This window comes from Lycium ferocissimum, chromosome 6 (assembly GCF_029784015.1).
Source record: "Lycium ferocissimum isolate CSIRO_LF1 chromosome 6, AGI_CSIRO_Lferr_CH_V1, whole genome shotgun sequence".
Lineage (NCBI taxonomy): Eukaryota > Viridiplantae > Streptophyta > Magnoliopsida > Solanales > Solanaceae > Lycium > Lycium ferocissimum.
Window position 1 is genome coordinate 68,526,782 of NC_081347.1, and position 11,603 is coordinate 68,538,384.

The 11,603-nt window shown below is 32.9% G+C and overlaps 1 protein-coding gene and 1 non-coding gene across 3 annotated transcripts; one reads left to right on the top strand and one right to left on the bottom strand.

The window, feature by feature from the left end:
- Positions 1-1,559: 1,559 nt before the first annotated feature.
- Positions 1,560-7,871, bottom strand: LOC132060187 (protein CHLOROPLAST J-LIKE DOMAIN 1, chloroplastic). 2 transcript variants are annotated; one of them, XM_059453092.1, is made up of 10 exons: positions 7,702-7,871; positions 6,052-6,148; positions 5,860-5,964; positions 5,675-5,752; positions 5,241-5,296; positions 4,754-4,811; positions 3,934-4,056; positions 3,626-3,721; positions 2,422-2,493; positions 1,560-1,903 (listed from the first exon to the last, which is right to left on the bottom strand). In XM_059453092.1, the coding sequence occupies exons 1-10, from the start codon at positions 7,833-7,835 to the stop codon at positions 1,841-1,843; spliced, it is 882 nt and encodes a 293-aa protein (XP_059309075.1). In that variant the 5' UTR covers positions 7,836-7,871; the 3' UTR covers positions 1,560-1,840. The 2 variants fall into 2 exon arrangements, with proteins under 2 accessions (XP_059309075.1, XP_059309074.1); XM_059453091.1 differs by having other exon boundaries at positions 6,052-6,163.
- Positions 7,872-10,630: 2,759 nt separating this feature from the next.
- On the top strand, positions 10,631-10,703 carry TRNAR-CCG (transfer RNA arginine (anticodon CCG)). The gene has a single exon. It is a non-coding gene; the product is annotated as a tRNA-Arg (tRNA).
- The last annotated feature ends 900 nt before the right edge of the window (positions 10,704-11,603 follow it).

Genomic DNA, 11,603 nt, shown 5'->3' on the forward strand with positions numbered 1-11,603 from the left:
ACTAACTCAATCAAAACCAACCTTCAATAGAGGAAGTCACAGTCTTACGTGATATTGCTGAAAGTGAATATTATCAAAGCTCCTTTGTACCAATTTTGTTAACTTCGTGACTGTTTTGGTAGTATATACTATATAGTTAATATAAAGAGTTAATCTTATTATTTTGGTCGTATGCATGTAGACTCAAACTTTGTCGTATCCAAGTTATAACTAATTTGTTGCAGTCCAAGTTACTAAAGTCTCTGTTCTACGTACAGGGGTTACTTGAATAGGTGTTCAAAATTTCTGATGGCTTCGTTAGCTATCTAATCCTCCTATTCCAACTATTATGATCATTCTTATTTTTTCTCTGAATGGCCAGTCTTCTTCTTTTCCTTGTAACAGAGGCATGGAGGAAGTTGGTGTTCATATCTCCCTCTTTAGCCTACTGAAGATTAGCCTTTTGCCGCCACTAGGCACTGAACTTTATAAGACTTGTAAGTCCACACTTCTTTTTGTTCGGGATAGTTGCTCACTGTATATAATTCTCTTCTAGCTGATCAACTTCTTGTTTCAGCCTTTTTCTATTAGCAAAAATGTCTCCTAGAACCTGTCTAGACCATATTGACAGCGTGTTTTTCATTTTCTGATGAAATATCCGATAGGCGTTAACTTTAATCTTCTAGACCTCCTTAATTAACTCCTTGAAGCTTTCTTGATCAGCCCATGAGTGACTGAGGAAGTAGAGTATTTATTGGCCCGTAAATGATTCACCAAAACTCTTATCAATTCTTCTATCAGGACCCCTATCCATTACACCATGTAAATTTGTCTTAGATCCATCCGGTCACAGTCCACCGGGCAATTAATGAAAGATAGAGCGGCCTTTTGATGCTCGTGTTTGGGCACCTCATCCTTTTTCTTGTGCTTCTATAATACAGTTGAAATTCCCTGTCACACACCAAGATATTTGTTTCCCTTCTAGACAGCTCAGATCACTCCATAATGAAGTTCTTTAGGCAGATTTTGTCTTGACATATACTATAGAGGATGGGGATGAGGACAAGAGCTCTCACGCCGTTCAGGAGCGAAGTGAAGAAGAAATAGGAAAGAGAAAATCAAACTCCAGCTTCTCGCGCGCCTAACTCGAAGTGAGTCACCTTTTGTGCCATGTCAACATGAGGTGCTCATTTTGGCACATTTTAGTACATGTTGGAGTGTCTTATAGGATCAAAAGCGTATTGAAAGGTTCAAACGGAAAATATTGTCAAGTTTAGGGGGCTGTTCTATGTATTTGGCCGACAAAAAATAACATGAATACTCTATGATTTATGGGCATCAATCGCAGCCATTATGATTAATGGCATGAATTGTACGTCACAAGTGCGGGTGCCGCTTGTTGGTTCCGCATTCGTAAGAATCTAGAACTTTTGGTGCAAAGTATAGATTTACGTGATTTTTTTTTTTACTGAAATTGCAATAAGTAGTAGTTATGAATCCATAACTTAAAAAATATAACGAGTTCAAAAGTTGAATCCGTTTCTGGCCCGGCACACGGATATCACATAAACAGAATGGAGTTTCCAGTTTAAAAGCCATATTTCCTCATTATCATTTATATTTCCATCTTAAAATCCATCAATTTTGAAAAGAATGTGGTCTTGTTTAGTCTCAACATCCTCAAACAGTAGGTGTATCCTTACAACTACAGGTCGATTCCCTTGAATGATGAGTGCCAAATGTAAAATATTAAAACTCCTATAGACAAAACAAGGCAAATTTCTGGAACCAACAGAACTACAAAATTTGACAGCTAACTCAAGGCAACTGCATTTCCTCTTCAACCAGTGTAGAAATTAGACTATCTGTAATAAGATGCCATGATGTGAAGCATGACGGCTGTGAATCCGGTTACAAGCAATTCCTGCACGCGTGAAAATTCAATACCGTGGTAAATAATGTATAAAGCTGAGATTATAATCATGGTATGTATGTATGCATGCTTGTCTTTTTGTTTTCCTAGCAATGTAGAGTGGAGATAAAAGAGGACCTTATGAACTATATGAACAACTCAGAAAGAAAGGTCCCTCTCCCTGGAGGTCAAGCCTCCCTTAACATTACAACACTAGAACAAGTACATATATAGAAGCATGCGCCAAGATACACAAGAAATAACCTCCTCTGACCACATTGAGATTTGAAAACTGATTTTTCCCCCTTAACCTAGCCTGAATTTGTTTAGACAAAGTAACTTAACTGAAAGCAATCTTTCTTTAGCTATTCATAGGATGAAGAGAAGTCATAACTAATCAGAGATATATCTCTCATTAATGCCGAAAAAAGATGATTCTAAAAATGGATAAAAATCTATCATTTGTGAAGCCTTTTATTTGTGCAGAGGTGGTAAAGCTGTAAAGGTTGCAGTGGGAAGATATTTCTTACCTGATTGTTGTACAGAAAGACAGGTATGAAACCACCAGCATACTCGATAAAATTGAGGAGACCAGTATATCCCTGTACAGATGAATGACGAAAAATTGATAAAACGCAACAAATATGTGATACATTCCAAGATGAGACATGATTCAGAAAGCAAAAAAATAGATTCTTTCAAATGACTTTTTGGATGGACCAACACACAGACACTCATAATATTACCCAACACCAGTATTTTTCCATTCGTAAATCAGTTAAAGTGTTTGCTAATAAGCATGATTTACAAGTTGAGCAGGGATCTTGGACACACTGAAGAAGGTTTAGCCACAAAGCTATCACCAAAATGTTCATTCGTGAATTTTTTTTGTTTTGCACTTCCTATTTCAGCAACTTACTAGTTAGTTCTCTAACACCTTTTGAGCATTCCATGACAAACTTCTCATAGCAACTCCGTTACCTAATAGTTTAGAAGATGCAAAAGCTAGGACCTAATCTATTGTGTGGAAGTTAAGCTTGTCAATATTCAGAAGAACTAAAATCGCTGGAGTGGAAACAAGCTCAACATTGAGGCGTGTTAAAAAATTGTGTACTTCTTTAGCGCACAAAATCATTTATGATTTCCTTTATTAAAGAAAAAGAATCATCTAATGTTTCTAATATCAGAAAAGAAATGATATAGTCAGAGGAGCAACAAAACTGTATTATGTTTAACAGCTCCTTGGTTTTAGAAAAACACGGAGATTTGTATGCACACTGAAATTTTATAGAAACTAGCAAGAACAATGTTATTTGCATATATCTGAGCCTTGATTAACAAAAAAGCAGTCTGGAGCAATATAAAAGCAAAAATAACTTGGGACAATAAGGGTGGACACACAAGGAAGGTTTGTTTGTGAGCTACATAAGGTCACATGCACTAGGATATCTTGGAAATCGATGTGTCAAAATAGGTCCTAATACTGAACTTTTCCACAAGATACAACACCAATAGAAGATGATATCAATGCCATAAAGAATTCATTAAGAAAAAAATATCGATGCCATAAAAAACATGCAAGGAAAAAGACTGAACGTGGAGCTGAATTTGAACTGTCATCTTCATACATATGCTGAGGGCGAATATCTATTATCAGCAGTTCATCTATAAAGAATATAACTTTGAAATTCATAATTAAACAGTCAGGTTGTACTACTCTGAGAGAAAACATACCAAGGATGCAATAGCTATACAACCAAAAACCAATGCAAGAGAACGAAGCAGCCTTTTTCCCATCCTCATCATCCGTCCTTCATCTTCGCCTTCCTCCTGAAGAAACCCAGCTAAAAGATGAATGCACTTGAAAAGCAATATGTACAGTCCCATAAAAATAAATATGCCTCTGTTATATATGGCAAAATATGAGAAAGAAATGTTGATTTTCATGTTAACTTCACATTAATGATGGAGATGTTAGGAGATACAATTGCAATCAGTAGTAGAAGAGAAAAAGACAACAATGCTAATTTATGTATACTTACTGTAAACGAGGCAGTTGGAGGCTCAAATGCTTTTAATTTCTCAAATATCCTATATACAAAGACGAAGGCCAAAAACTGTAAAGGCTTCCACTCAGCACTACGCTTTATAAAAACCCAAGCTATCTGCAAAAGTTAATACATAAGAAAAACATAGCATGGAGATCAATATTTCATTAAATCAAGAATGAAAAACTGCATTTAACAGAGTGTGCTGAAAGTGGTTAACAGCTTATTTTTGTTATCTTTTTTTTTTCTTTCTGGCAAGGCAGATTACTTCTGTTATCTAGCACTTATGAAGCATTACTCGTTGCAATACAGACTATCTTTTTGTGGTATTACGTATTTAGAAACAGAGCCTAGAAAACCAATAAAGAACAGATCCATAGATACGTTAACGTAGAAAAAATCGAAAGAAGGCCCTAGTAGAAGATGGAACTAACTACTCCTTGTCTCAAAAGATCGAGACTTTCAAGTCAACCATATCTATTTTTCTATCCTGAAAGGAAACAACTTCCAATTTCAGAATTCTTCACTTAATTTTCTGAATTTTCTAAAGTACACTTCTATACGAATTTATCCACTTTTTTTTTTTTTTTTTGATGACATGGGAACCCGCAGCCGCTACCCTTTGGGTGTGCACAGGGTAAACCCAGCTCCTGTGCAATAGCTCGCAAACCACACAGGAGAGGTAACCCGCACAGGGTAAACCGAATTTATCCACGTTTTTACTATAACAATTTGTAAACTAGCATCCTAAAAGCAGCCAAAGCCAAACATGATAACCACATTGGAATGGAGGCGGGAATATTTTACTACTTACAAATACAGCTGAAATTGCCAAGTTGATTTTCATATCTTTGTCATCAGATTTGGTGAACCTGAAAGCATAGCGATGATAAAGTTAAACAAAACAATTAAAAAGTTAAACAAAACAATTAAAGTTTATACCTGAAAAGGGTAAATAAATCACATAATCTGCTGCATAAGATATCCTCCTACCAGTAAATGCGAAGCAATGTATGTTTCAAGGGACAAGGACGGGAAGGAGAAGAGAAACTAATAACGTTCTGAAACGTTTGCATACAAATATCTTTAGTTGAGTCAGTAAGCCATTTACTTATTTGTGTGATAAAGATACTAATGCATGTATGTGTTAATTTTACAACAGCCAACCAACTTCAGCAGGTGGAATCTATATTAATTGCTAAATCATTTAAAAATGTCAATTACATATAGTTGCAAGCAAGAGAAATATATCTAATTTCGAAGAGCTATTATCATTAAAGCATTATTGGCAAAATCCGTACCGTGGACCCCACGGCACAATAGGCTGCTTATCAGCATATCGTATCTCTTTAGATACCTGAATTAAAAATAACAAACTTATAAGAGAAATCAGTATCTGCACCTAAACGAAGCTAAACAGCTAAATCTTAAGACAAATAAAACATCATAATGAAACTGTATAATATCTCTTGCAGTTATTCCAGGTATAGAAGAGCAATTCTATTTTCATATAGTCAAAGGTGGGGGGAAGTTGTGACAAAAGAAAAGAAAAATGAAGAAATGACTTTAAGAATTTTAATCAAGCATGAATTCTGAGAAAACATTATCTCCCTACCCCCACAAATTATATTACATAAACAGAGAGTTCAAAATATTTACAAACCGCCAGAGTGACCAAACATTGCCAGAACCACATACTTCTAAAATTTCAGCTTGCATTAAAACAAAAAAGTACCTTAAACGAGCCAAATGTCACACCCTTCTTCCTTTTCGTTAACTGTGACATCATGATCTTGTCATAAGCCTTCTCCAACTGAAAAAATCAATTTTACAAAGCTTACTTGGATATTCACTCCCAACAACAATCATACGCAAGCAGAAGTAAAGTGAGTTAGACAGAGATTTCCAAGCATAAATTACCTGAGCAAGAGCTGCTTCATCACCCCTCCGCTCAGCATCCTTCCGTCTTCTTGCATATGCTGACTTAACCATGTCAAAGCCCTCAATAGGGCTTACACCGAGAACCTGTACAACAACGATGGAACAACACCTCACTAGGAGCTGAACTTTTAAAACATTTCTGGTGTCTAAATGAGATAACTCTTAAGTTACCTCATAAGGATTTGAGTCGTCGCTGGAACTAGAACTTCCAGCAGCTGAAGCAGCAGCACCGACTGCCCTTTTATGAAGTCGAGATTTAATGGAAAACCTGTTGAATTCATGTCTGATCACACCGTCAATTGCTAAAGGAGGAAATGCAATCATAATCAAGCAGTTAAAAGACGGCAACCTTAATCTACAACACTCCCCTTATTGCGATTTTACAGTTATGATCAATCAATATATGAATCTCTAATTAGCTGGGGTCATTTATATGAATCGCTATATCCATACATTACTCAATTTCGATAACATAAAGATTCCACTTCCCTGATTTCAACTGAGATTCTATGAAGAACCCGTTTAATTGCTAAAAGGAGGAAATGATCATAATCAAGCAGTTAAAAGGCTGTAACTTTAATCTCCAACACTCCCATTGCCATTTTACAGTATGATCCATCAATATATCAATCAATCAACTACACGTCAATCTCGAATTAGCTGGGGTCATTTATATGAATCATCTATATCCATACATTCCGATTACATAAAAATTCCACTTTCGTGAGTTCAACTGAGATTCTACCAAGAACCCATTTAATTGCTAAAAGGAGGAGATGCAGTCATAATCAAGCAGTTAAAAGACTGCAACTTTAATCTCCAACGCTCCCCTTATTGCGCTTTTACATTTATGATCAATCAATCAATCACATGTCAATCTCTAATTAGCTAGGGTCATTTATATGAGTCATCTATATCCATACATTCCGATTACATAAAAATTCCACTTTCGTGAGTTCAACTGAGATTCTACCAAGAACCCATTTAATTGCTAAAAGGAGGAGATGCAGTCATAATCAAGCAGTTAAAAGACTGCAACTTTAATCTCCAACGCTCCCCTTATTGCGCTTTTACATTTATGATCAATCAATCAATCACATGTCAATCTCTAATTAGCTAGGGTCATTTATATGAGTCATCCATATCCATACATTTCTCAATTTCGATAACGTAAAAATTCCACTTTCATGAGTTCAACTGAGATTCTATGAAGAACCCGTTTAATTGCTAAAAGGCAGTAACTTTAATCTCCAATGCTCCTCAATCCCCATTGCCATTTCACAGATATGATCAATCAATCGATTACACGTCAATCTCTAATTAGCTGTAGTCATTTATATAACTCCTTTATATCCATACACATTTCTCAATTTCGATAACATAAAAATTCCACTTTCATGAGTTCAATTGAGATTATATAAAGAACCCCTTTTTAGTTAAACCGCTTTCTTATCCTATCCAACTTTTTTTCCAAACCCCACTTGAATTTTCAGCAATTCCAACACCAAAGAACAAGAAATGAATTGTTATAGCAACAGTGCAAAATGGGTTATTAACAATAACTAGTATTATTCAATCCATAAGTCTTGTTTGGCTAGAGCAAATGGAACATAACCAAGAAAAAGAGGAAAACTACAAATAACACCAGTGAAATTTTCAGTATCTCCAACACAAAACAACAAGAAATGAATTGCTAAGAACAACTGTGCACTATGGGTTATTATTTAATCCACATATTACAAAGTCTTGTTTGGCTAGAGCAAAGAAAAAAAAACTACAGATAACAAAAGAATGTGATTACAAGACTAAGGAATTAATTACCTGTTTCTTGAAAATGATAAATTTGAAGCAGGTATGGAAGTTTTGAGATAAGGGTTATGGGGTGGAGAAATTAGAGAGGTAGTAGTATTATTATAGTGAAATTGAAGAGAGTTTGATGATATAGTAAGCACCATATTTCAGCTCTTTCTTCTCCTTAGCTAATGGGAGTTAGGGTTTTCTTGGTTTTTTATTTTTCTTTTTCAAAAAGCCTTAGCAGGAAACTGGTTTTCCAGTTCTTCAGCCTGCAGATTTTGAAGCTGATAAATATGTTTTGTTTTTATTTTGATTCAAAAGAAGTATTGGCTTATATAATTAATAAAGAATTAATTTTATTTTTTCAAAATTATCCTTACTAAGAGCCTGTTTGGAAAGCCACCTGGTAATTGAAATTGGTGTAATTACTACCCTAGTAATTATACAGCCTAGTAATTTATATTACATACACATTTCTCAATGTCGTAATGTAATTACGGATAAAAATTCGCACTTTCATGAATTACAAATTTAAAAATAACATTTGATTATAAAAAATTTAAAATTAATATTTAAAAAATATGTGCCTTTATAAATGATATTAAATTAGTTGTTTAATAATACGTTGTTTCTTGAAAATATGTCATTTAATAATCATATATTTGTAACTAATATTGTGAAAAATAATTGATATATAATTTCAAATTAATAATATTTTAATTTTAATTGATTATAAAACTTAAAAGCATACCTTTTTTGTGAGAACATCATGGGATTGGAAGTTTGACAAAAAAAGAATATTTATAAATTTAATGCCATAACATTATTCAAATGTTTGACAATAATTCTATTAACTGTAAGTGAAAAATAAACAACATGCAATGTAAAATAATAAGTCAATAGTACTAAAGCAAATATTTTTAAAATAAAAAATATAACCCAAATTCAAAATCCAAAAGAAAAAAAACATAATACTCTTATGTCAAATTCCAACGTTACATATGTAAGTTTCAACGTAACAAAAGAAAACCTATAATTCAAAAGAAAAAATATAAGTCTATAACCTTATTCACAACGAAATTCTATTTTAACAATGTACCATTATATGTTAAGTTTGTTAATGACTCATTCTTTCTAATATTAAGAGATGTAGTTTCAAAAATTAGAATATTAACACGGTTATGCTAAATGAATAAAATTAAAAATTAAAAAAAATATGAGCAATTACATGAAACCACATAAAGTAAAGGTTGGAATGAGAAGAAAGGAAATGAAATATAAATATTATAAAAAAAATACTTTAAAAAATAAAAATATTTAAAAAGTAAAAAGAAATTAAATAATAGAAATAAAAAATAAATTAGAAAAGAAAATAAATTAAAATAAAATAAAAAATAAATTAAATAATAGAAATAAAAAATAAATTTAAAAAGAAAAGAAATTAAAAAGAAATAACCTCAAAGGTAACCCTGTAATTACACCAATTTCTTGAAATTACAAACCTAAAAATCCATACTAACTTTCTACTTCCTAGCAATGGAAACTCAAAGATGCACTGCTATCACCATCACAATTATCCTCTGTATATTCGTCTCATCGACTATTGCATCGTTAGAAGAAAACGTAGAAAACTGCGTACACCTTTCGTTTACTCCAATGTCCAAAGAAGTGATTGAAGAGAGCTTTTGGCCTATCCATTTATGCACCGAGTTGTTCCATGTACAGTTCCTTGGGTACGAGGTAACATGTAGATGGCCAGTGTCAGTTTTCGTTGAAGCCCTAAAACAAGTTCCGATTTTCTACAACAATGAAACAGCGCTAACACAACATATTTGTCATTTAGCCTTTCCTGATAAGGTTGAAGACAGCGCTTCACATATCAAAATTAGGCCTTTCAAAATATCACCACCTATAGAGTTGGCAGAAGTAGCATGCTTGGCTTTTGATCCAACTATGATCATTCATCAATAGTGGTGATTATATTCTTGCTTCTTTTATCATTGTGAAGATTTATTTATGTCTATGAATAAACAATGTTACTTTTGGAATAGTATAATATTAATGTAAAAAAAAAAAAAAAAAATTACACCCAATGCTAATAGAAATAATAATTACATCCTCTCAATTACACCCAATTTCATTTTTTCAAAAAACAGTCAAACTTTACACCCAATTTCAATTACTTGGCTTTCCAAACAGCCCTGTGTCAAGACCTACCCTTTCTAAGTATCAGGTCAAAAATATCCCTCTATTTTAAAAAAAGGTTAAAAATATCCTCCGAATTTATTTCGGGTCAAAAAATATTCCTCATGTTCTTAAAGTTTTCAAATATATCCTTATCTCAAATTTCATACCTACGTATTGGGGGAATAAGAGAATCTTATGGGTTATTATTTAGTTAAGTCGGTTTTAAATGATGGAGCAGGTTTAAAAAATGATTCGGGTTATTTTGGCGGATAATTTCTATCAAGGCAGGGGTATATTTGAAAACTTTAAGGACAGAAATGGTATTTTTGACTCAAAATAAGTTCGGAGGATATTTTTAGCCCTTTTTTCAAAGTAGAGTGGTATTTTTTACCCTTTTCCCTTTATAAAATTAACAACAACAACAATATACTCAATAAAATCTCCCAAAGTGGGGTCTAGAGGATACTTTGTACGCAAATCTTACTCCTACATTGGGAGGTAGAGAAGTTATTTCCAAAAGAATATCGGTTCAAGAGAAAGCATGTAATTCAAAATAATATAAAAATAAAAATAACAAAAGCGAATAAGTCGGGATAAAGCAATCTGAGAATAGAGCAGCAGCTACCGCATATAATAAAGTTAATAGTAATATGCAAATTTTGATTACACGTAGTTTAGTCAAAATGCCTACTATTATTTCTAAAAGTTAGTAACGGAGGGAATATTCACTAAGTAAGATGATACGTCTATGAGGTTGTGACAACAAGGAGTTCGCGTGGCCTAATGGATAAGGCGCTCGCCTCCGGAGCGGGAGATTGTGGGTTCGAGTCCCACCGTGAACGCAGTGCTCAATTTTTAACAAAAAATTCTTTATCTTTTTCACTGACCAAATTATGTAGTAATAATTTATTTTTATTTTTTAAGGATTTTTATACTAAAATAACAGCCTAACGAAGGTCACAACAAAAAAATATTAAAATAACATTAGTCTTTATTTCTTATAAAGTTTAGCCGGTATAATTGATGAATAAGCAGTTTGTATACATATATTATGCATTTAGTATGCACCGTTTTCCATCATTAAAAGATTTTCCTTCTTTATACAAAATGTGATTAGGCTTAGGATTTGGTATTAGTTCCTACGCAATAGTAGCATTTCTTCAAAACAGTTTCGAACATGTTTTTGTTTCAAAGTTGTCCATTATACTTCTGAAAATACAAACATAAAAACATCAACATGTTTCGACCAAACGATTTTAACATAAATAATATAAACATATAATAGCAAATTTAAAACAAATAATTTTTCTTTTGAAGTTGAATTCTTTCAATTAGTTATGAAAAAAATAATACAAAAAAAAAATCGTAATACATTTTTAAAAGAGATATAAAATAATAATTAACTTAAACCTCATTTTTAACCGTTCATTGTTCTACAAAATCAATCTCAACATGAAGCTTTTGCTTTCTCTATAAACTAGTTGCATGTGGCCCGTGATAAGCCCGGGTCCAAGCTCATGATACAAACGTAGTAAATTTAATTTAAAAATACTCTGATTTATGTCACATTTTTGTATTGCATAATTAATTTAATCCAAAGAACACGTTGGTCATGTCTTGTAGTCTTCATAATTATTAAAGTTTTAGTCACAGAATTGAATAATTTTTAAAGAATACATTTATTTATGAGGAAGGAAGTTTGGAAGGACAATTAGCAAATACAAAGGGACACAAGATTCGAT